The 24,955-nt window shown below is 54.0% G+C and overlaps 4 protein-coding genes across 4 annotated transcripts; 1 reads left to right on the top strand and 3 right to left on the bottom strand.

The window, feature by feature from the left end:
• Positions 1–1,006: 1,006 nt before the first annotated feature.
• Positions 1,007–7,035, bottom strand: NCLIV_025570 (putative protein kinase; the record flags this gene model as incomplete). The annotated part of the gene is made up of 8 exons (XM_003882752.1): positions 1,007–1,268; positions 1,380–1,578; positions 1,907–2,234; positions 2,523–2,863; positions 3,544–3,703; positions 4,420–4,516; positions 4,928–5,561; positions 6,075–7,035. The coding sequence occupies 8 exons, from the start codon at positions 7,033–7,035 to the stop codon at positions 1,007–1,009; spliced, it is 2,982 nt and encodes a 993-aa protein (XP_003882801.1).
• Positions 7,036–10,296: 3,261 nt separating this feature from the next.
• On the top strand, positions 10,297–15,706 carry NCLIV_025560 (putative ribosomal RNA assembly protein; the record flags this gene model as incomplete). Its single annotated transcript, XM_003882751.1, has 11 exons — positions 10,297–10,491; positions 10,826–11,029; positions 11,419–11,485; positions 11,762–11,811; positions 12,292–12,432; positions 12,713–12,817; positions 13,262–13,435; positions 14,019–14,123; positions 14,703–14,750; positions 15,190–15,244; positions 15,666–15,706. 11 exons carry the CDS (start codon positions 10,297–10,299, stop codon positions 15,704–15,706), a joined length of 1,185 nt encoding a protein of 394 aa, XP_003882800.1.
• A 1,751-nt stretch (positions 15,707–17,457) lies between these two features.
• Positions 17,458–20,175, bottom strand: NCLIV_025550 (conserved hypothetical protein; the record flags this gene model as incomplete). Its single annotated transcript, XM_003882750.1, has 2 exons — positions 17,458–17,842; positions 18,566–20,175. The coding sequence occupies 2 exons, from the start codon at positions 20,173–20,175 to the stop codon at positions 17,458–17,460; spliced, it is 1,995 nt and encodes a 664-aa protein (XP_003882799.1).
• A 1,369-nt stretch (positions 20,176–21,544) lies between these two features.
• On the bottom strand, positions 21,545–23,233 carry NCLIV_025540 (conserved hypothetical protein; the record flags this gene model as incomplete). Its single annotated transcript, XM_003882749.1, has 14 exons — positions 21,545–21,619; positions 21,677–21,744; positions 21,808–21,908; positions 21,963–21,995; positions 22,056–22,074; positions 22,143–22,219; positions 22,272–22,317; positions 22,369–22,401; positions 22,458–22,505; positions 22,568–22,597; positions 22,662–22,731; positions 22,844–22,865; positions 22,914–23,076; positions 23,137–23,233. The coding sequence occupies 14 exons, from the start codon at positions 23,231–23,233 to the stop codon at positions 21,545–21,547; spliced, it is 882 nt and encodes a 293-aa protein (XP_003882798.1).
• Between the last annotated feature and the right edge of the window lie 1,722 nt (positions 23,234–24,955).

The following is a 24,955-nucleotide window of genomic DNA, read 5'->3' as shown; positions in this document are numbered from 1 at the left end:
GGAGACGTACCGGGGCCGCGAAAAGGCGTGCGCGCGTGCCGCGTCCTTTCCAGGAACGCCCGTGTACCCCTCAAAAAATACAACGCCCCGAGGAACGAGCTGCGGTGAGTTTCTTTCCGTTCGTGCCGGTACACGCTTCTACTGCAGACGCGGAAGTTACTGGAAGGTGAAGCCGCGCAAAACAGTTTCGCGCGGCAAACGATCGCGGCTGCTCGCTTCCGCCGGTGAAAAACGCCTGCAGCACGGTGACAAAAAAAAGGACATGCCTGGGGTCTCGACAGTTCAACTGAGCGGCCACCCCTCGAGACCGCCGGAGGTTCTTTGCCCACAACCCCGTGTCTCGTCACCCGCAAAACACGCGCGACACCACAGACGGTTCCTCACAAAAAAGTGTTCAGCTCCAGAAAGACTGATCCAAACGTCTCGAGAAGAAAATGGTAGAATGCGAGACGGTACTTCCCAGGCGCGCCCGTCTTCCAACATCCCTGTACGACGCCCACAAACCCGCGTCTGGGTACGATCCGAGCAGCTTGTCTGCTCTCACTGACTCAGTGAAAAGCCTTCAAAAAAGAGCGCGCTTCCATAGACCGGCAGTGGGGATGCCTTCCCTAAAGCTACACCAGCGGAGCGGCGAACCTGTTCGTCCCCGCTCATACTCCCTACTGAGTTCCCTACGCTACACACGTATCGGCCTACTCCGGACCGCTCGGCCCATCCTAAAAAGAACCGAGCCTTTTCTACACCAGTTGTCCAGCGTAACGGCTGGTCGCCTCGCCGTTGAGTCGACACTTTCGTTCCACTAGAGCGCACGTTAACTCCAACACAGCCCAACGCAGGAGCGGAGCCCGTGCGCGCATCCGGTGGCATCCACGCCTTGATCCCGAAGCGAGAGTCTTCTGCCTGGAGGTCCATGTCCACCCGGCGCCAGTGCGCACACGCCGCACACGAGAGAGCGCGTTGTGCGGGCCAAGGACCTGCCAAAAACGCGGCAGATGCCTCGTCTTTTTCATCGGCGATCTCCGCCGTCGTCGGTTTCTGTTTCGTTTGGCTCGACTGCGTCGACTGAGTCGTCGTCGTCGTTTTCGCCATCGCGGAAAGCTTCGTTGATGTAGTTCTCCACCACGTGAAGGTGCTGCAGCGTCTGGACGAACATTCGGACACTCGTGCTTCGCCTCGCGCTCAGCTTCCGGAGCATCGCCGCCAGGCGCGCTGCGCGCTCGGGAGTCAAGCTGTATCGGCGCGCCGCGCCGAGAGATTCTAACACGTCTCTGAACGCCAAAGCGCACAAACACGAGATTTGACAGCTGCGGCCGCCTTCCGGTTTGGAGTTGGCGAAAACCCGCTGTGTCTCCCGCCTCGCTCTCGCCCGTCATGCTTACCTGTGGGGCGCACAAGGCGCATCCGCGCACGCGGCGTACTGATGGTTGTCGCAGCACAGCGACGCAGCGTTCAGCGGCTCTCCGGAACAGCTTCTGTCGGTCGCGCAGCAGAAGGACAGCGGCCGAGCCGGGCTGTACGGGTACGGGAACGCGGCTGGGCACTCGTGCACCGACGAGGGCGGCGGCCCATCCATGACGGCTGAAGAAACCCGGACACGAAAACGCGGGAAAAGCATGAAAACTCGGCAACGCGCAACGCTCCAGCAGGCACACGGCCGACGCAGCCGCCGCCGGAAAAGGACGGGGAAACCGAGAAAAAGAGAGAAGACGCGCACGCACGGACCACCACGGAGTCGACGCCAGCTGAGAGCGAGGGCGGAAAAAAGAGACGAGAGAGAGAAGGGTCCACAGGTGCGCAACTGACGCCGCGAGCGACACGAGACACAGGACAGCGGGGCCTCCAGAGAAGTGCACTTCGGAAAGGCCGTGGGAGAAGTTCCTGTGCCTGCTCACATGTGGCGCCTTACCGTCTTCCACAGCTGGGTCACATGGCGGAGCTCGGCACGCAACTTGTTTCTCAGCGCAGCACGTGGAGAGCGCGGTCAAGGCCTCTCCGTGGCAGGCCACTTTGGCGCTGCAGCAAGTGTCGGCATACGCGAATTTCGTGAAGGGATAAGGATGGTCGGCGGGGCACCGGAAGAACTCGGTCAACTCGCGTCGAATCAAAGCGGTGGGGAAAAGAGGCCGGTCTCGGCCGAGCTCCAGGGTGTCTGTCGAGTTGCGGGAGGCCGGGACGAAGACGTCCACAAGTTCCGCGCCAGCGCGCAGCACAGGCGGGCGGACGAAGGGCAACGCCTGAAGGCGAGAGAGACAAGCGCGGCGAGAAAAAACCGGAGCCGCGAAACAGAAGATGGGAAAGGAGAGAGGTCCAGACCCAGGGAAAGAAGAAGGCAGAGCAGAGGCGTGAGAGCGAAACAGAAGTTCGCGACAGTCCGTCCAGAAATGCGAGAGGGGAACGGAGGGCCAAAACACGAGAAGGCCCGCGTACCTCCGAAACGAAACGACCAACGAGGAAGGGACACGCGTGCAAGTGGACAAGACACTGAACTGCGTCCATTTTGTCCTTATGACTTGTGCACTTACAACGGCTCGTCTCCGCTGTCGATATCTCTGGCTTCCGAAACGGGCGCAAGCGGCTGCAAAGGCCCCGAGAGTCTTTCCGAAAGCTGTGGATGTGTCCTCCCCCTTCCCTGCTTCGTCCTCGCCGCTTCTCCCGCCTTCGGAGCCTGGAGACGGACCGAACACGAGCTCCACATCCTCCTCAACACTCCGGTAGAGAGAGAGGAGAACGTCAGCAACCTCGATACTCGCCTGGCCTTGCTCCACTTCTCTTCCTCTCTGACCCTCCGCCTCTCTCGCCGTCACCGCGATACTCTCCGTCTTGAAAATGTCGTCCCCGCCCTCAGAAGAGAGTTGCGAAAGATCTGCGCACGCGCACGAGACGCAACAACCGTACGCAACTGGGAACTCCCCAACAAAAGCAAATTTGCATATTAAGCACATGTCGATATACATGTGCAGACGTGTGTGTGCACTATGTGACGAACAGCGAGTCGCCACGTCTCTCAACAAGGCCCAGATGCGCCGCCATCCAGGTGTACTTGTCTTCTGCTAAAGTCGAGTCCATTGCTCTGCCTCTCCACTCCCATCTGCATCGACTTCAGTCCACATATGAATCTGCCTGTCGACAGCTACTCGAATCGAAAGAACTGTCTCTCTACATATATATATATATATTTCTAATTTGAGATGTACACAGATACACAGATGCCCGAACATCTTTCTCTTCCCCGGCGATGGTTTCAGTTACCACCTATGAGCACCGATGGATAAAGAGATGTAAAATGCATGCACACACATGTATGGATGCATAGGTCTGGGACACACTAATAAAGAAACGTGTGCATATATATATATATATATATATATATATGCATGTATCTAGATCCATATCTGTGTATCTATATATATATATATATATACGCTGCGAGGCGACGGCGTATTTCCACTCTCTGGCAGCTTAATGCGCGCGCGGGCACGCCGAGAATCACGAACGGGTTCCCGCTGAGCGGTGGTTTCTCGCTGGAGCGGAAAGCAGCCTCACCGAGAGCAAGGCGAGGATCCACAAAGAGCCTCTCAGGCGCCACCAAATGCGAGGCGGCAAGGCGGAGGGCGTAGGCGAAGAGGCACGAGAGAGACCATTCAGGCTCACGGCCTTCAGTGCGTCCCAGAACGGGATCGTGAACCAACAGAAAATCCGCAATCTGAAAACAAAAGGTTCTCCAAAGCTGCACACGCGTGAACAGACGCATATTCTCAGGTCCATCTAGGACACGTATACGCATGAACTCTATATATGCTTGTAAATATGTATGGATATGTGACAAAGGCGATATACATCTTTCCATGGATGTACATATATGCACATCTGCATCTTGGCAGGTGCCAATATGAAGCATATATATATATATATATATATATATATATATATATATATATATATGCATCTGTGTGAAATGTATATATAGGTATACTGATGTGTGTATTGAATTCGTAAGGATTGAGAAACGTGTCTATTTCAGTCTGATACGCGGGGAAAGCGAATGCCGGCGATAGTTAAGTTATGTTCTAGCCGAGACGACAGCACCGGGGAACGCGAGCCCCCATTCGGAATGCAGCGCGTCGAATCAAATCCACGAACCGACCTAGCTACAGATTCACATTTGCCTTACACATCACCTATACATATACACGGACGTACGTAGATGCACACATACGCACACGCTTATAAATGTAGATCTACCTTCACATGCCTGCCTCTATACGTATATATGTATATATATGTATGAGGAGAGTTCGACGTGAAGAGTGCTCTTCCGTGCGTCTTCCCCCCCCCCCCCCCCCCCCCAAGTGTTCATGAAGCCTTGGCATGTGAAGACCGGGAGAAAGAAATTTTGAAAGAAGGACTGCCTTGCTTTACCAGGAACGCGAGACGTGAGAGTCGCGACACGAGCTGAGGGGGACCGTTCCACACGTCGCCGACCCAGGCCGGCTGCGGCCGCTTCAAACCAAACAGCCTGGACACGGGAAAACAGGAGAACGGCACTTCAGAAACAGAAAGCCCATCCCTCGGGAAGTCTTCCTACCAAAATGCACTCACAACACACATAAATGCCGATATCCCTATATCTACCGGCACCTCTCTTTCCCTATGCATATCTATATCTATATCCCTATATAACTACATATATACATATATGGAGAGGTAGATGCACTTGGTATTCCATGTCTACGCATGCAGCGACGCGTATTTAGAACTCCTAAAAGGAATTTGGTTTCGAGAGGTTTCTGGGTCAGTTTCTCAAGGGCGTGGTGCCTCTCCGCTGATTCTCCTAAACTGACCTCGCTTTTCTCTTTTCTACAGCTGCAGCTGGTCGCACACATCTATCTCTTCTGGAACGCCCGAAAACGCTCTCCGGTTTCCTGACCTTGCATACTCCTCTAGAGCAATTTCGCTCGTCTCGGAGCTGCATGCACTGTCCTCCTGCGCGACGAGCCACGAGGTGTCTTCTTCGCTCTTCCCCTCTCCGTTCTCGAGGCCCGATCGCACGGCTCTGCTTCGTCCTCGCGCTGCGCCGGTCCTCTCGTCCTGCCGGGGAGGCCGCAGCAAGGCAGGCGTGAGGAAAGCCGAGATGGGTACCTTCAGCACTTCGTCGTAGGCGCTGAGAGTCGCCGCGATGACAGGCTCTGAGAGATACACCCAGGCCTCGGCGTCCTGCACTCTCCGCCAGCGCATGTCGGGGACTTCTGTGGCGGCAACAAACGTGAAAATGACGAAGCAGCGACTTGCATGCAACTGCCAGCGCGCCGAAAGACGCGACAGACGCCGCAGTCTCTTACGCGAGAAAGAAGAGGAAAGCGAGGCCGGAGAGGAGAGAGAGGACGGAGAGGAAGAGTCATGGAGAGAGCGACGGACAGAGGCAATGCGAAGTCGCGACCGGAGACGGAGGGCGGCGAGATGGTGACCTTCCCACGGTCGCAGCTGCTGACAAACAGGAGGCAACGTGGAGGCTTCGACGCGAGGATCCGCGAAGACGAGAAGATCTGTGATGAGTGGGACGACTAAACGCAGCGAAACAACACACCACAAAGGGGGAAAAAGAAAGACACCGGAATTAAGAGAGAAGAGACACCCGGATGCAGGCAAAGAGAAACCGGAATGGAGAGGGAGGAGACACCGGAATCGAGAGGGAGGAGACACAGGAATGGAGACCGCGTACGGGCAGCATCCACTCCGAACAGTTTTTGTTCGCCGAAAAACAGCCTTGCTACAGAACCCGAGAGCTTGTGCCTTCTCCTAAGGCCCCGGACGCGAGATACAGAACGCACCGAGGCACGTCCTCGGGCACAGACACAGTTGCCTGAGACTTCAGCCGAAGCGAGAGACGACTTTCTTCTCAGCTGACTGAATGCAGCGACGGGCGAGCCGCCGTCTGGGATGCTGGTGCAATAGGAGCCTTTTTTCTGAGGGAAACTGGGAGAGCGCAAGGTGTTCGGGGGGCGTCTTGGCAGTGAGAAGAGAGCGGCACTGCTGCACTGCATACGCTCCGCAGACGGGTCGTTTTGCCGACTCACATTGAGGGGGGGAGAGGAGAATCGGCTCTTTTGGATTTTCTTCGGGAGTCCCAGGCTGTCGAAGGAGAGGAGAATTTACAAGGTGGCTGCTCGCCACAGCGTCTCCGGCGACGTCAGGCCGATCAAGGACGCCGAACGTAAATCGCCAAGATTCGACGAGTCCGAAGAGCCGTTCAACGCGTGCTTCTGCGTCTGAGGCAGGGAGGTGGGTAACGACGGCGCGAGTCTGCGGAAAGGCAGACACGCCCCCGTCCGAGAAACGAGCCTCCGCCTCCTCGCGCCTCTCTCTTTTCAGAAGCTCCTCTTGCTCGGGGAGGTGCCCGCGCAGGCTGAGGAAGGGCGAAGCGAGGTCCTCGTTTTGCGTGCTCTCGGCGGAGACGGAGGAGACGGAGAGGAGCGGAACGGCAAATTGCTCGGCCTCCGGAAACAGAAAGAGGCGAGTGCAGGTGCGGTCAAACACGAAACCCTCCGACCGCCAAGCTGCGAAGTCGCGAGGCGTCGCAGGGAAACGAAACCCCGACTCAGCTCGAGGTAAAGGAGAAGAGGGCGAAGAAGAGGGCGAAGAAGAGGGAGAAGAAGAGGGAGAAGAAGAGGGAGAAGAAGAGGGAGAAGAAGAGGGCGAAGAAGAGGGCGAAGAAGAGGAAGAAGAAGAGGGAGAAGAAGAGGGCGAAGATGGACTAGATTTCCCGAGGGTGGTTTCATTTATGTGTGTTGTCTCGGATCCCTTCTTGACAAGCGAGAGAAGAGCCAGCTCAGAGGAAAGGGCGTGACTCTCCGCAACTGCGCGCCCACAGGGAGTGAACAGAGAGAGGAGGAAAACACAGAAGAACGTGAAGCTCGAGAAGAATGAGAGGACTGTATAGAAAGATAGAATAGACGACACAGGTCGTCGCGGGAGGCGTCGCCGCTCTTCATCTTCCCGACGGGCGACGGAGACCTTCTCCCGGTTGCTCTCTTCCATTTGCCTGTCCCGCGAAGGAAAACGGAGAGCTCCAATATGCGGTGCCATGCAGAGATGAGCACAGCAGTTCTGACTGCTTTGTTCCCCTTTTCGTCCGCGCAGACGGCCGCGGTGTGCCTCGCCTCGCCCTTCCGCGTCAGCACCGTTCCACACACAGTTCACCTGCCATCTCTCTCATTCCGCTTCTTATGGCTACCCCTCTGCCGCTACTTCCCGCAGTAGGAAAACGGAAATGGGAGAAGACGTCCAAATTCACGAAGCAGACTAGAGATCTGTATCTCCATAAGCAATTAGACATAGATGAATATACAGTAAAACACGCAGGCACATATATATCCATAGATATGTGTGCATACGTAGAACTTGGAGGTCGATAATTGCTATGAATGGCGAGGGAGAGATGACGTAGATATTTGGGCGACTCCCGGGGACTGCGGATTTCGCTGAAGAAACAAGGATTTCGTGAGTAAAAATATATCCCTGTAGGACGGTGCCGGTCGCGCGGGGCACGCCTCTTGCGTTTGAGACTGGAGACGCAGGCGCGAATCAGCGACAGACACACGGGAAGAACCGGAGGACGAGGAAATGCGACAAATGAAGTGTTCTGCGGAAAGCCCGAGCTTACCCTCTTCCCCGCTCGCAAGGCTTGCCGTCTCGCCTAGCACACCGCGCGCAAAAGAACCAAAAACGACTGCCGGGACACGGGTGAAGGCACCGCACGCCCATCGAAAAGCCTTTCTCAGTCTATTTTTCACTGTGCACTGACAGCCGATCGAGGTCTGTTGTTCCAATGGAAAAGCGACTGGAAAGCTGCTGCACAAAAAAAGACAACCTGTTTTCAGAAAACGAGAGAGCTCAACGGGAAAAGAGGTACGCGATCCAACGTTCTCATCACGCATGCTTGTGTGTGCCGGCGGCGAGTGCGGCCGTTTGCATGGTTTTCCACCGAGAAAACACCCGAAATGGCAAATGCACAACTTCAAGAGAACGAAAAGCCTGACGGTAGTCGTGTTACCGAGGAAAACGTTCGTTCCAGGTCTTTGCCTGTTTTCGCGTTCTGTTCTCGACTCCGCTGGGCGCTAGACTTTTCACGGGGATCTCGCGAGCACACGACATGCGGTGGTTAAACCACGGCGGACTGTGTGCTTGGGGAGTTCTGCGCCAGGTCGCGGCGAAAAAAATCCGTAACACTTTTTTTCCACTTTTGGTCATGACTCTTTTCGTCTTGCGAACCCTTTCTAGCCAGTGGAAACCGCGTACCGTGGCTCTTCCCGACGTTCTGATGGTAGACCCCGAGAATTTTGCGCCGCTACGCTGTTGAGCAGCCAGTCTAGCAAGCGGACGCAAGGAGCTGTTCTTGACTCTCAGATTTTTTTGCTTTTTAGGCAACACATGCAGATGTCAGTCAGTCACTCTTGCAAGCAAGAGAGTCACGGTGAGCCTTTCCTCCAAGACGGTGTTTCGCCGAGATCTTCATCATACCCCCAATAGGTTACCTCCGACGACGTGACTCGCGTGCCCGTTCAGGGTCTGCCGTAGAAATGACAAACTCTCTAGCGGTCTTTATACGAAGGGAAAGAAAATAGTCCTCTGAGAATGTTCGCCTGGAAGAGCGGCTCTTTTTGCCGTTTTGGGTACTCCCCTGTCTTGTCTGTTCAGATGACTCTCTTGTAGTATCTGCGGAGGCGTGTCTCCGTATATAGGCCGATTCCTCGTTCTGCCGGACATCCTCGACGCCTGAAAGACCCACACCAACACTCTCAAATCGACAACCAAAGCCCCTCCTGAACCAGTCACATCTCACAGCTATGATCTGATACGTCGCTTCTTTTCCTTTTCGAAACGTTCTGAGTTTGTACACTCCCTCTTCAGGACTCCCAAAAAACTAACTGGCAGGGTCTTCTCTGCACATACACTCCATCACAAACATTGTATCCGCAACTACGCATGAATGCTACTCGTAATAAATATGTACGGCTATGTAGATATTGCTGTGTAGTGTACATCGTGCTATATGTGTACACCGGCGTCACAGAGAACTGCGGAAGAGAGCAGTGCAGAACGCTACTTGCTCCTGTAAGAAATAGATAGCAAGAATCGTTTCTCAGCTGTACAGGCAGCTCGTGTAACGCGCTCGCTTATGTTGCAGGGTTCCAGTGAACCCCCTCTATCCGCAGGCTCAGTTTTCTCGTTCAGACGACCTCCTTTTTGCTCCCGCATCTTCACTCTGTTCGGTCTCTGGAAAGTAAAGCTGCAAAAGGCTTCAGAAGAAGTTCGGCAACGGAAGCGCGAATGGAGACGGGCAGAAGATCGGTTTTGCGTTTTTGCTGTGGCGTAATGTGTCTTTTTTCCTTAAAACAGCCAGGTACGCGGTCACGATCAAGCTGGTCACACATACTCGAGGTCGCGTGCATGCATGCTGGCGGTTTACCCGTACAACTCAAGTTCTCAAAGCGGGCTTCTGAAATTGTCATTTACCCTCACCTTCCAACTCGCTTACAGGCAGGCGAAACAGGGTGTTTTTTCTCCAACCCGATTCCCGTTTTCTTGCGAGTGAAAGTGAGTTAGTTACCTTGGTAGCAACTGGCCGACTGCCGGCTTTCCTGTTTGCATGCAAAGCGCCCAAGGTGAAAACAGTCTTTTCGTTTTTCTCGTGTCCCTCTCGCAGTTCCTTTCCCACTGAACAATTTCCTAGAAAGAGAACCAGGTTTCGCTTTGAATTGGGTCTCAACTTTCTTCAGGCACCCGTCTTCTCCTAAGGTTTTTCAGACGCCGCGACTTTCCCTTTTCCTCGGAGATCAATCGGAGTCTCGAGAGTTTTGAAGAGACTCTTCCACAGTCGACCTTGCGAAAAAAGCTTCTCCGCTCTTTCCCACAGGCACATACGTCTGCACGTTGAGTCTCTTTCGAAGCGGTTCTTCTCTTTGGCGTTGACGTGGTCGTGAGCGCATTTTTTCAAACCTCTAACTTAAAATTCGATGGCATCAGCCAGCGGAGAAGCAAACGAATAAAGGGAGGAGAGAACGGCCTTCGTCTCTTGCTATTCCTCTTCCTCGAGTTTTGCCTCACAGCTTGCGGCTGTATTCTTCACGTTTCTTTTTTCGTCGCCGTCTCTGCTCGGCGTTCCGCGGGACCTTTCTCCCGCTGGATCTCAACGCGCTTCCGTCCGTTCTCTGCGTCGTGCTCTCCCCAAGGCGCTCTCCTTTTTCTTTGCTTTTTCCTGTCGCGCGTGTTCGCCCTCTCTTCTTTCTGCGTTTGACAATGAAAGAACCAAAGAAGCGAGGGGAGCAAGCCTCGGGGGACCCTGTGGCTGCTCGCCCCCCCGTAGACGAGAAGAACGAAGAGAAGCCCGCCCCCGCCGCAGAGAAAAAGGAGGGAAAAAAAGGCAAGTATCGACGAGACAAACCTTGGGACACAGACGATGTCGATCACTGGAAAATTGAGGAGTTCAAACCGGTAAGCGTCTCCTTGTTACAGCTCAAGCTCGCCTTCTCTCGGTTTCTCGCCGCCGTCTGTTCCCCTTGCCTCCGTAAAGCGGCTGTGACAACTCACAGTGGTGCAGTGAAGTGGAGGATTTGTGTTTTCAGCCCTTCGTCGATCTCTCCTTTCACGTCGATTTATTTTTCTGCGCCACCAGACAATCAATGGCCTCCAGAGAACCTCTCCTCTCCCGGGGGCGTCTGCCTGTGTCCTGGAAATGCCGCGTTCAAGCTTTACACTATTTAGTGCGTCTTTTTCCCTTCTTCCCTCTCCTGTGTCCCTCTTGTTCGGTTTCGCTTTCTCCTTTCAGGAACACAACCCCGGGGGCATGCTGGAGGAAAGCAGCTTCGCCTGTTTGTTTCCGCAGTACCGCGAGAAATACTTGAAGGAAGTATGGCCCGAAGTGAAGCGAGCTCTCGGCCAGCACTTTGTGAAGGCTGAACTCGACTTAGTCGAAGGTTCCATGACTGTACGCACGACGAAGAAAACGTACGATCCGTACATCATCATCAAGGTAGGCGGCCAAAAAGAGGAAGAGAAAGGAAGAAAGCACGGAAGCAAGGGAGAACGAAAAACAGACGAGAGAGAGGCGAAGGAAAAAGAGGACAAAACCGTCGAGAGAGGGAGGGAAGCATGTGGACAAGAAGGGAAGGGGGGGAAGACGGATGTGGAAGAAAGCAGGGGAGGGAGACACGCGGAAGGTGTTGCAGGAGCTTCGCCCTGTTTTTTGTCGATCTTTGTAAAATATTTTGTGTTTAGTCTCAAAGCGTTTCGATACTTTGCGCGTCCTTTCGTTTCCTTGATATATATAGTCTCGGAGGCTCACCCTCAAGGGAAGGCCCGAAATTCTGTGCGACAGCTGAACGCTTCGCGTCGGCCTTTTTCTGCTCTTTGCTTCGGCAGGCGCGCGACATGATCAAGCTCCTCGCGCGGAGTGTCCCCATCGCGCAAGCGCGGAAAATTCTCGATGGTAAGCCCCGACACAAAGCGAGAACAAGAGAGAACAGGGAGAGAGACGAGGAGTACGAAGAAGGAAAGCGAGAGGAGAAGAATTGGAAGAAGAAGGAGAGCGACGAAAGAGAAGAAGCGAGAGAATGAGAGAAAGAAAGAGAGGGGGGAAGAAAGAGGGAACGCTGTGAGAAACATGTGGTGACGAGAAAATGGAATCCAACAAGGAGACGTCCCAAAGCGACCGAGGTTGCGCGGGAAGTCCTGAGTTTTCTCGTTTTCTGTTTTTTCTTTTTAGATGGAATGTTCTGCGACATCATCAAGATCGGTGGCATGGTCAGAAACAAAGTAGGTTTTTCTTTTTGTCTCAGACTTTCGCTTTCGCGTCCCTCGAGGTCTTCTCTCGTTCCTCCTCTGCTTCCGTGTGTGATGTTGTCTCCCCATCTGTCGCGTCTTTTTCTCCGAGGCGAACTTGTCTCTGTCTCGCGGCTTCGCCGTCACGAAACGGGTGTCTTTTTCGTCTAAAAAGGTCGGCCCTCGCTCTCTGTATCCCACCTTTTTCCGTTTCCTCTTTTCCTTTCAGTTTCCTCTTTTTCTTGCCGTTCCCTCATCTCTCTCCTCTCAAGTTTTCCCACTCTTTTGGCGATAGGATAGAGTGTATGCATCTCACAGTGCAGCAGTCTTGTTTCTCCTCCCTCGCTTTTTCGTTTCTTTCTGAGCACGTGTTTCTGCTCATTCTTCGCGGAAGCCTCGCGCCTCCCTTATCCGGTTTAGAGCAACATCCGTCTCGCTCTTCTTGTTTCAAAATCTTTTTTTCCCACTGAGCAGGAAAAGTTCGTAAAAAGACGGCAGCGGCTAGTGGGCCCTAACGGCTCGACCCTGAAAGCCATCGAACTCCTCACTAAGTGCTACGTCCTCGTTCAAGGCCAAACCGTCTCGGTTATGGGCACTCACAAAGGAATCAAAGTTGTAAGGCATACACGCAAATTGATACATACATATCGTATACAAACCTATGCATTTATATGCAAATATGTATATATATACATATATGTACATATGAGTATACACATTCATATACATATATACATATATTTATGCATATGCATGCATTTAGGGTGTCTTTGCCAGGTGACCTCATCGGTGTATGTATTCATTTTTGGATCGTCTCACATGCCTGTAAAATCTTTTCTCTCGATGTTTATCCCTGTGATTGCGAGAGATGCATGCATGTTGCGCTCCTTTTCAGGTTCAGCGCCTGGTAGAAGACTGCATGAAGAACATCCACCCTGTGTACCACATAAAGGAGTTGATGATTAAGCGCGAACTGGAGAAGGATCCCGCGCTCGTCGCGGTGAGCGCTAGGGCGGGGGAAACGAGAGAAAAAAAGCGTCAACAAAAAGTCCTTTCTCGTCTTGTCGAGCCTGCTGGCTGACAATGCCCATGGACGAGACTGGGGAAGGAATGAAATCCGAAACGGAATGAAAATCCGAGAAGAAATGAAGGTCCGAGAGGCGACGAAACGGAAAGGGACGGGGAGGCAATAGGTCGCCGGCTGTGACTGCCTCGCTGTTCAGGATTGGCAGACGCGTTTTGTTTTTGCGCTGAATCAAACTCGCACCCGTTTTTGAGTTGACAGATCAGGGGTTTCTCGTTCTTCTCTAACATGTGTGATGTGTCCGTTTTCTCCTTGTTCGTATGACCTTTGGCAAGGAGCGGCTTCAGGCGTGAGGCGCGCATTGCTCCTGCAAGAGGGCTCACAGCAGACGCGGGCTTCCCTTTTTTTCATTTTTTCCAGGAGAACTGGGAACGATTTCTTCCTCAATTCAAGAAGCGTAACGTCCAGCGAAAGGCTCGGCGCGCGGAAGTGAAGAAGAAGAACAAGAGCCTCTTCCCCCCCGAGCAGACGCCGAGGAAGGAGGATCTGCTGCTCGAATCTGGCGAGTACTTTGTCACGGAGGAACAGAAACAGGTAAAAAACGAAAACCACAGAACGGACCAACAGAACGACAAATGCGTTGAGGGTCTAGATCACGGCGCCAAGAGGATGTAGTGCGTCTTCATTTCATGGAAGGACGGGTTTTCGAGAGTCGAAGAAGGGAAGAAGGTACCGCGCCGAACAAGAAATAAAAACTCGCTAGAGACCATACGTTTTTCGAAACGAAGAGCGGTCAGTTCTCTCTCATTGTTGGTGGCTTTACACCCACGTTCTGGTGTCTCTGGACGTCCGTTGCTTTTAAGCAGAGAGACGCGCGTTGTGCATGCATCCGTATAGGAAGGTCACAAGTCGGCTAGTGCCGAAACACAGGAAAGGGACTGTGTACCTGATGAAAGGATAACGATGAGAGGCGAGGCGTTTTGACGCGGGTTGAAAAGGCTGCGAGACAGCGGTGCGTCGCCCTCGCTTCTTCTTGCAAAACGCCGCCGGGGACGCGGGGTCGGTCGCACGCGTCTCTTCTTTCGGGTTTTTTGTCGTTGTTTTGTTCGTTTTCTTTCGGCGTTCTGACCTTGTTGAAGCGCGGATGTGCCTGGTTTTGTGTCTCCTGCGTGCGCAGATGAAGAAGGCGAAGGAAGTGCTCGAAAAGCGGGAGCTGCGAACAGCCGAGCGAAAACGCGAGCGGCAGAGAGCCTTCGAACCATCCGCGGAGAACTCTGCCAAGGTGAGGAGGGGTTTTCTGCTTTCTTTGCACACAAACGCGCTTTCACGAAAACGTTAGACAAATAGGCGAAGCTGCAAAGGGGAGCATGCGAATTTTCCTATATGCGGAGTCACGTCCGTCGCGCGAGGTAAAGAAAACTAGTGGGAGAGAGAGCGCAGGAGGACCGAGAGTCTTTCTTCGACGGCGAGGGGAAATCGAGATCCGCGACGCTGTTCGCTTCTTTTCAACGCCCCGGCAGAACCACGACGAGTTTGCCTCTTTCCTCGATCGAGACCGTTTCGAAGATGCGCACGTCTGGGAACCAGAGGAAAGACTCGGAAACTCAAACATATCTGTGTACAAATATTTATCCACGTGTAAAACTAATACATATGCATATATGTTTGTTTGCGTCCATGTCTCGCTCGATTTCTGTGTTGACATTTAAGTCGCTGGCTAGTTCTACTTGAGCCTATGTCTCTTTGGGGATATCTCTGTCTCTGGTTTCCTTTCATTTTTTCTTGTTTCTCTGCATGCAAAGCGTGGGACGACTTCGTGGAACTTCACATGTGTAGCCGCGCGAGGTGTTTTTCTCTGCAGAAGCGTCGAGCGAACTTCTCGGATGCTGCAGGGGACAACGACTCAACGGTGAGGGGGCGTTTTCATTCTCAAAGTCTGAAAGAAAACGCGCAGTCAGTTCATTCTTCTCGGCTCCTTTCGCATTCTGTCTCTCGTCGTTTTCTTTCTCTGCTCTCAGCTCGTTCGTTTCCCTCGCCCCTGCAATGTTGCCCGGAGAAGGCAGAACAAATGTGAATATGTAGGCATGCTTATTGTGTATTTATCCGATTGCATGCATGCATTTGGGAAAACGTGTGCATAGTACGTTTGCGTCTGCGACGCGAAAAGGAGCCAAACCACACAGGGCGCGAGCAGGTGTCAGAGACGGGACAGTCGTTTCCAGGAAGCAACAATTTCGCTTTTTTTCTGATCTTGGCAAACACGTTGGTCCCTGTGATGCAAGAACGCGGGGAAAGGAAAGAGCGGAAGTCGCCGTTTTCGTCTCTTTGTTTTGCGGCTTCGCCAGCAGGATTCCGCGTCGGTCGCGGCGATCGCAGAACGCCTGCAAGCACAAAAGAAGAAAGGTGAGAAGACAAACATGGAAACAGACGATCCATCGTCATCGCCTGGCCTGATGGCTTTTCCGGCGACAACCGTCATCGCTGTCTAGGTTCTCGAGAGCCAAGTCGAACTTTCTCGAATACCAACACGCGCCGCACAAGTGTAGCGCTGGATCTCATGATTCCGCCGATGGACAACCCATTTGTGTGCACAATCAACGATTCGCACAGACGGACGCATTCTCGCCGTCCTCGTCTGTGGTTGATTATCGAGTCGTTGGCCTTACGGCCAAATGCATTTCAACTTACGCAGGTGTACATACACCGGGTGCAGACGCCATGGGGTGTACATACACCAGACGTCTTGAGCGAAGGAATGAAGGGTCAGGGTCCCCGGCACTACAAAGGTTCACGATTTTTTCCGTGCCGTCTGTGTGTTTTTCAGGAGCGAAGAAGTCAGGAGGAGGTGCAGCTCACTTGCTCTGAAGAAGGCCATCTGCAGTGCGGCTCTGTTTTTTCTCTGGCCTCCCCCCTCTTCTCTTTCTTGTCCCACTTTCTCCTTCGCCTCAGCTCTTTTCAGCTTCTGCAAGTCTCTCTCTCGCACGGTGGACTCCCGCGTGCCTCTGAATCGCCTCGCTGCCTCTGGCGCGGTCGTCTTCTCTCATTGTTTTGTCTGCGTCTCTGTTCCTCTCGCTTTCTCGTGTTGCCTTTCTATGTTGGGCGAAAGACATACCTGTTTACAGACACTCTATCAGCACGTGGCCGTCTGCTCATGTGTAAAGACTCTCTGTGTTTTTGCCGGCTTGTCTAACTTCTTTAACATCGGTCTGGAGGCTGCTGACAGTGCTAACAGCCCAGCAAGTGAACGCGCGGCAGTAGCAAGGGCGGAACTGCGGAGACACGCTAGGCGGTGCACGTTTGTCTATCGCGCTGAAGAGATTTTCCCTCGCGCAGCCTCGCCTCTCGAAACTCGGTTCGCCTGCAAGGCCGCTCGTTCTGTGCAACGTTTGCTGCGCTGTGGGCAGCCACGGGCAGTGCGGAGTTTTGTTCGGCTCCCCAGCTTCCACAGCAAAAGGAAGCGTCTTGATAATCCACAAAGAGGCGCGTCTCGCGTGCTAATGGAGCCGCTTCGAACACAAGACGTCCTTCCTCGCTTGCCCGTCTTTATTCCTCTTGGCCTCTCGCCTCCCCGCTCCACGCCCTTCGAATCTCTTCTCGGAAACACCCCTGGACAGCCTTAGAGAAAAATCATGTGTAACTAGCACGCCGCCCGCACATGCTCTGCACGCGCTCCAGCGAAACGTACGCGGCGTGGAGGTTCTAGGATTCTGTTTTTCTCTGATGTTTCAGCGTTCGGGGCTGCCGTTACAGAGACACCCGAAAGAGTGGTATTCTGTGGTGGTCCCCGGTCTCCCGACCTTCGCAGTCCGTGCATCCCCACCTAACCTCTCCAGTGTTCTTTTGCCTCAGCAGTTCACACGCCCGTTTTTAGCCTTGCAAGTCTGCCATCTGCTCATGTTTTTCTCGCGGTCGCACTCACTCCTCTTTCTCTCACGATACCGAAAAAAGAGACGCCAGGGCGTTCGAGGGGCATCTGTCTCCCTGCCGCCGTCGCTTTTGGATTCGGAAGCCACGGCAAAAGCAAAGAGCTTCAAAAGCGCATGCATTCGGGGGGCGCTCTGTTTCGCCGGCATCTCGCTTCTCAGGAAAAAGTTGCCTCTACGGCGTTCGTACACGCCTAGGCGCCTTGCCGCGAAAGCCGATGCATGCATCCGCTCGAGCGCGTGTTTCTCTTCCTTTGCCTGTGCAAGAAAGCTCCAGGCTCTCTTCACAAGTCCGACTGGTTCGAGAGGCAAGACCGATAGCTGTTGAACATAGGGAGACAGAGAAAAGCAGAAAGAAAAGGACGAGAGGAAAAGAAAGAAAAGGACGAGAGGAAAAGAAAGAAAAGGACGAGAGGAAAAGAAAGAAAAGGAGAAAGAAAAGGACGAGAGGAAAAAAAAAGGAGAAAGAAAAGGACGAGGGGAAAAGAAAGAAAAGGAGAAAGAAAAGGACGACAGGAAAATAAAGAAAAGGACGAGAGGAAAACAGGAGAGAGAACGTAAAGAGAAAGGCGTGAATCGCGTCGAAAAATGCATATTGACCTGCATGCGAAACAAAGACCACCCCCCCCCCCCCCCGGCCCCCCGTTTTGGTACAGTAGCTTCTGAAAGAGCCCCATTAACGTTTCCCGTCTCTCAGTACACTTTGTCCTGGTCCTGAGACTGTCGTAACTTGGTCCATGGCCGTCTGTCGGCGAGTCGTCGGCGCTCGACTTCTTCGTAGGCTCCTGGCACCGCCACGTTGGCGGGGGCGTCGCCCACCTGGCAGTCGCCCCTGCCTCGCATCGCGTGCATGCAGTGCGGCTCGTGGCTGTCTGCATGCGCCTTCCAGGGAGAAAGCCCGCAGGCGTGTGCCTCCGGCGTCAGCGGCGAGTCGGCCAGGTAGGGCACCAGAGCCGCTTTCTCTGGCCCGCCGCCTTCGTCTCGAGGAGGCAGCAGAGGCGGCGCAATCGGTTGCGAAACCCACCTCGTGGCGTAGATCACAGCGAGTAGAAGCAGGCTCAGGCACGCGATGGTCCGCCTAAGAGACAGCGCGCGGAAAAGAGCCAGACGAAACCATGGGAAAGGAACGAGAGAACGGGAGACAGCTTAGAGGAAGCGGGGCACCGACACGGACCAAACCGAAAGCAGAAAGGAACGCCTGACTGCGCAAAAGGGTGAAGGGAAACACGACACACGAGAGTTGCCACACTTGGGATGAAAACGCTCGCAGTGAACGTAAGAGAAACCGACAGCTCTTCAGCCCAAAGAGAGGGGAGTCCTGCCTATATAGGGATAACCTGTAGCATATACATACGTATAGGTAAATGTATACATATATATCGATGTGTAGATATAAAATGGAACTATGTTGATACAGAAGCTCAGTGGAGACACAGAGCCGTTTCGACAGATGCGTGCGAAAAGTGAAGCCGTTCGGAAGCCAAGACATTCTCGAGGGCCCCTCGTGTTTGCTCGGGGCTCCGAGCGACGACGGGCCCTCATCCCAGGGGCAGTCTCATGCATGTGGTTTTGGCTCGAAACTGTTTTTTCTCGGTACCTCTCCGAGCTTTTTTCTACCCTTCGCTTGAGGCCCCGTTCTGGGTTCCTCAAGGAGGGGAGATCGGGCGTCTCTCCTTCCGACTTCCCCGTCCCTCCTCCCTTTCGCTTCCCCGCAGGCTTCGCCGAGGGGGCAAGAGATCTCGCGAGCCTCTGAGCCACTGGAGGCGCGTCAGACGTGTTCAAGAGTTCCGAGAAGCCTCACCACTCTAGTCGCTGGAAGAACGCGTTGAGAACGTCTCCGACGATGGCCGCGACGACTTTGGTCCTCTCGCCGTGGTGTTGGGGCTGTCGCATGAGGCAGGATTTCCACGCGTCGCACGGCTGCTGCAGATATGGCGGCAGCGGGTGGAGTGTGTCGCAGCCGTTCTCGCGGTGTTGCTGCCGACAGTGAGCCGCCTCGGCAGCCGTCCGGAGCTGTCTCTGCTCCTCGCCTTGTTGAATGTCGCGGTACAGCGAGAAAGCGAGATGCAGCAGCAGCCAAAGCACCACGCCCACGCAGCAACCGCTCCAGAGAAGGCGAAGCACGCGCTGGGCAGCGTCTGCTAAGTGCGCCGTCCGAGTGCAGGCGGTGACGACTGGAGACTGCGGCGCGCGCGGGGGGCCTGGAGCAGGCGCGAGACGGCCGGCCGCCGAGAGCGCCCCGCTCGACGCGTGCATGCAGCCGGAGGACTCGAGGTGCGGGGGGAGAGCGCGCGCAAGGCGTGGGCCTGAAGCAAACGAAGCGGAAGAGGCGCCATCGAAGGAGGACGCCGACGAGCGGAAGACCGCGCCCGTGTAGAGACCGGCCGTGTGGAAGGCGTGGGCTGAGGCACTCCGGGCGAGACAGGAGCAAGAACGGCAGGAGGCAGGGACAGCAGCGAGCGACAGTTTGGATCCGGCAGGCACGAGGGGAGGGCCCTCGTTCGTCGCGGGAGGAAGAGCGTGCACAGGGTCGGGGACCGGGGCCGGCGGACTGAAGAGCGACAGCAGGAAACCGATGAAGCCGCCGATGCGCCGGGGTTTCGCTCCAGGCGCCACCCCCGAGGACGAAGGGGGCCCTTCAGGCTCGTTCTCGGTTTTCGACGCGCTTTGAAGGAACGCTCGGTTTGCTCGACTGCTTTCCTCCCGCGCGTCTGCGGGCGGAGCGTCGCCGCCACAGGATGCCTCCCGGGACGGCGTTGCTCGCCGCCGCTTCAGCGGACCGGGGTAAGGCATGTCCTGTTGTTTCTCGCGCTCGCTGTCGCTGCTTCCGCTGTCAAACGGCGTGTCTGTGGTGCCTGGACAGCTGTCTGCGACGCTTCCCCCCGCTGAGCGGCCAAGGCGATGCGCGCCGCTGGAAAGCCACGGGCCGTCAAAGGCGCGGCAGTCCTTGGGGGGACGCTCACGACGACCGAAAGGGGAGAGCGAAGACCGTTGTGTCCCTTTCACTGGGCCGACGCAGTCCTGTGCGGGAGCGCTGCGAGACCACAGCCGCGGTGGCTCTTCGCTGCGACAGCCCACCTGGGACGCCCACCGCCGAGAAAGGACAGTTGGCTGTTCTGCAGCGGATACGGAAGAGGCGTTCGAAGGGAGACTGTTTTCCTCTGCGGCAAAGCGAAGCGCGCCGAAGGCTTGAGTCAACGGATCCTGAACGTCGTCTGGCAAAGACTGGGAGAACAGGAGCCGGCGACTCTCGTCCAGCGAAGGGTGTTTTGACAGAGGCGTTCGCCGGGGCGCAGCGGCTGGGCCAGTTGTGCTGTCGACAGTGGATGCGTCCTCCGCAGAGGGGCAAGGGAGTCGATCCTCGACCTGCTGTCGGGAAAACTTGCTGCCAAACAGAAGGCGACGGACCATCTTCGCGCAGAAGGACGGACACGGTGCACACCGCAGGCAACTCGGTGAAGAGAGACGCCAGTTTTCGACGGAGACCTCCCTTCAAACAAAAAACGGTAGATACGACTGAATCACGAATGCTAAACGGACTGGAATTTTGAATGACACCGCGCATGGAAGACACACACGTTTGTTGACAGGGAAGTCAGAATGTGAATCAAGCCTACGGATCCTTCGCTGTCCGTCCTGTTCACTGGTGAACGAGACTGCGCCAGTCGCTGCGAGTCATCAAAAAGCAATCCATGAAGCACCGCAGAACTGCCGGCAGAGGCTCTCTGTTTCGAAAGAAGGGTTTGGGTGACAACTTGGTCAACGCCTGTGAACAGTGAACAGCCGCTCGCAAGGTTGCCGCCTAGTGAGGGTGAAGGCGGCAGAGCCACCGACTGTCCGGTGCTATGACGAGTGACAATACTTCACACTTTCTCAGAACTCGTTGAATCAACGAATTTGCCAGTAGGCTCTCTCTCAGGCTGCTTAGTTCGCTTCAAGGATGGAACGCTATGCCGATGCATGCACCGAAATGTCATGCAAGGTACCGGGGACGTCGGGGGGCCGCCACCTGGATGAAGACATCGACATGCAAAACTATGCACCCATTAGTCTTGTCGGCATTATAGTTTGACTCAAGAGCCACCGGTGCTTTGCAGGAGTCTGCTGTGAAGCCAACGGCTAAGCTAAACTCACACACTGACTACAATGTTTCTGCTTGTCTCTCCTCGCTTCTTAACCGGCTCTGGTGTGTGTGCCATCGCTCCTGTGGCGCAGAAGAGGCACCGGGCGGCTTGACGTCAGCGAAGACATCTGCATAGAGAGACAACCGCCTCATTTTACGCCGTTGTTGCCCATTCTTGCCAGAGGATTGATTTATTGCAATCCTCGTCACGCTGCGAGGCGATGCAACGTTACTCGTCTGCTCCGCTCACAGATTATCCAACGACAGAATCGCGGAAGCTCAAATCTGTGCAGAAACGGAAAATGCGAAGGCCTAGCGGTAAAGGCCGCTAAAACACTGGATATTGAATTCCATCAATGACGGTTTTTTCTCCCAGACAATAATGTGGTATAAGGAACCAGTCAATGGGATTCCTCGATACGACAGAAACCGTATCTAGCTTCTAAAGGGCACTGGAGAGGAGGATTTTCCTAAGCTATTAGAACCTCCTCATGGGGCCGCTCCCGAGGAATTGCCTCGGTTCTAGTGGGAGACAGGGGATGCCTCGAGTTTTGCGCTCACCGATAATGGGGAGCATGCTCCGTGGATGGCGGCTACAACAGAAGGAACAGTGTGTGGTTTATATATGTGAAGAGGATCGAATCGCACCCCGGATTTCTAAATTTCGTGGAACAGGCCTCCGTCACCAATGCTTCCTTCACCCAACCCACCGTTGGTAATGGCACCTGGATCCTGGTACAGGCACACTGACAGCGTCACCTTCTACAGAAGAAGCATGCTACGTCCTACCATTCCCTGCTGAAGTTCTTTCATTGCACGATCGATCCGATGAACTCTTGAGGGCCTTGGCAAAACGACTGCGCACACAGGGGGATCCGCTACGAGTAATGTAACGAATCAGGCGGACCTTAAGGCCATACCGTTGACGTGGCCAAAGCCACCGGAAGCGGGGTCAGCAATATCCGTCGCAACAGGCAGGTCAGACACCAGAGTCAAAATCGATCCAGCAAGCCACCTCTGTCTGTAGGTGCAACATGGAAAACCGCCTGGCGGGATGTAATCTAGTTTTCCTGACCTATCGGGAGTCGCCTCCCGTTGCATTAGAAACCTGCAGTTCAAGCACTCCTCTTGAGAGCCTGCTAATTGTTGGGTCTCACGTTGCCCTTACAGAGCTGACATTGGCGTGCCTGAGTGATATGTTCCGCGCCTCATCAGGAGCTCAGTGTGCCTCAAAAAGGCATTCGTGGGACAGTACCTAAAGCTTTCATCAATTTTTTAGAGAAGGGCCTTGAGACTAGTGTTTTGAGCCGCGCAAGAGCCCTGTCTGCACGCCTGCGAGGCACTGAATTCCTTGCTGCTGAGTCCTGACCACACGCGTTCATACCTGCCACCCGAGAGAACGCGGACGTTGAGAGTTGCAATTTCCTTTCCTGTATTTCGGGTGACCGTACGTCTTTTTCGAAGGTTCCACCGAAGCGTACCGGCATCAAAAATCTGCCTCGTGTCGTCCATTACTGGCGGGCAACAGGCATGTTCCAACGAGGCTTCGTCACGACCGGCAGTGACCTACTGTTTTGTACACACAGCATCACTTCCCTCAATTGCGGCGCTTTTCCGCCTGAGGTTGAGGAGTCAGTTTTTATTATATATGTCGTTGAGTATGTGGTCCAGTTCACCTACAGTCTTCAACCATTGGCAGATTTGGTATTCCTGCAGCGAGAACAGATCCCCCTTTGCTTCACAATTCGTCAAGCTAACAGTGTCAGTCCAATACCTATCGAGGAAAGAAACGCAGTCATTCCTGCAGCGGCTTTGGCAGTCTGCTGAATCCATGGCGGCAAGACCTAGTAAAAACGGGGTATGCAGAATTTGTTATTGATGCTCCACAATGCAGACTCACGAACGAAGTGGCTAGGACAGTAGGGGAAATCGGAGGCGTGGCTGGGAAAGTACCGCCTTGAGGCAGTTGTCCGGTTGACTAAAATCGCTCACCCATATGTATCCCGTTGAAAGGACATCGCGAGACGTATTCATTCTCACTGGAGGATTGACAGGCGGCACAGCTGCCTGTGGCATCGGAGCCATAGGAGCCGGAGAAGGCAGGTGCGGCTGTGCAGGTTGAGTGAGTGCGACAGGAAACGCCGGCTTTTCCAGCGAAAGTTGCTGATGTGGAGCAATTCCGACGGGGCCTGGGGTCGAAGATCTGCGATGAGATATTTGAATCAATGAAACACCCTCATCGTCCCCACCATTGATTAGCTGCACGTTCTGAGGGGTGTCACATTGCACTTGATGAAGCAGAGCCGCGAAAACGGCCACTGTTATGATGTCCTTCGAGCAAAACATCTTGAATGGGGAGAGAAAGGACGCTCCCTAAGAGAACGTGGACAGGCCATCGAAGGTTGGAAAGAACCAAGAGCAGCGCGAGGTAATCATAGAGCGAGTCGCGCTGTCGTGTGTATGTACACGAGACGGCCATGCCATCGCTCCCACGCGTTGGCTTCAATTTGCGTAGCAGAACTAGTTTCTGGGTCTCTGTCCGACCGCAATAGAGTGGGATGACCCTCACTGACAGTTTTAGACATGGAAAGCCTCGACAAGCCTTCTAACCACGATTGTTTGCTCTTAAGTTGCTTGTTCTACGCTCTCAGGAGCATACCTGCTCGTGAGAACGTGACACTGCAATGCGCAACAGCGGACTAGACGGTGCTGTGAGAATATTCGCATCAAGGCTACGGCACCCCGCCGGAAGTACCACACCATGCGGCCTTTCTGCAATCTACTCGATTCCTCTGTTCTTCGACAACAAAAGTGGTGCTTTTAAGACAACAGCTACCAGCTTTCCGACCATGAGTACTTATCTGAGCACTCAATTCCAATGCATCCATCTGCCCTCAGGAGAGCCGAGGAAAAATACCGATGTACAAAACGCGCTGCTGACGGTAACTGCACCCTACTTCTACGTCAACAGGTCACCCGCAGCTACGCTGTTCCTCGGTTCCTCATCACAAATCAATCACAAGCTGGAGGTCTTTAAATCCGGATCCAGAGAGGTCCGATGCATCTGTCCTTTCACGTGGCGGTTGCCGTGCAAGGAGTACTTCGTGTCCGGCACATACTTCGTCTTGACACTGTTTCACCCCCTTCACTTTTGAAGGGAACGCAGCAACAGCACAGATGGGAAATACGGGTACTTTTTCAAAGAGGATTCGATATCACATTCGGCTTCGCACTGCGGTCACATATGTGCAGGAATTTTCTTACTAGATATATTCCCACTTTTTTATGGCAAGGTGGACGCTAAGTGACACATGCTTGGTAATGGCAATGTTTAGTGGCCCTTATACATGATATCTGAGAGTTGGCATCCAAGGGATGACCTGCTGTCTGGTGTGTCATCATGTGTACTTGTGTATCGCGTATGACACGCACCGAACCAAACAGCACTTCGGCGGCAGCACCCTGCTAGTCTCTATAAACATTTAGCTGCATGTGGATATATGTATATATTTGTCTATGGATACATATATTTATAGCCACTCTTTTCTGGGGATCCGACCGTGTCAGTGCCATGATGATTTCCGCGGTCGCGCACTTGACCAGCGGATGCAGTGAAAAATATCCGATGGTGACGACGATTTTTGTACTTCCATGCCACAGCAGACCCATCCACAAAACTACTACCTGGTTTGATTCAGTTTCGCCAACCCTGGCGACTATCAGACACACACTATGCGTGCTAGCACAACTGTTGTATGCCCCGTGAACCAGTTGAAAGGTGTTCGTCGTGCACACCGCAACTGGGGGATTGAGATGGCTGGCCGGCTCTGCTGTTCTGTTCGCAGAGAGGCACTCGAGAGCAGAAGGGCCATTCGTGTAGAGAACACATGCATCGACATTGAGTGGTAAAGGCTGAGATCGTCTGCGAGTATTTGAGAGCCTGTTGCACATCCGAAACGAAAAGGGGAAAGCAGCGACTGCACACAAACAGGACCCATGGCGGTCGACTTTTTTCCTTTATCAGTTTCTAATCAAGAAATCCAATTCTTCTTTCAAAGGACGTTTCGT

Source organism: Neospora caninum, chromosome VIIb, assembly GCF_000208865.1.
Source record: "Neospora caninum Liverpool complete genome, chromosome VIIb".
Classification (NCBI taxonomy): domain Eukaryota; phylum Apicomplexa; class Conoidasida; order Eucoccidiorida; family Sarcocystidae; genus Neospora; species Neospora caninum.
Note: the sequence above shows the minus strand (reverse complement) of the source record. Positions and strands in the feature narration are given on the sequence as shown.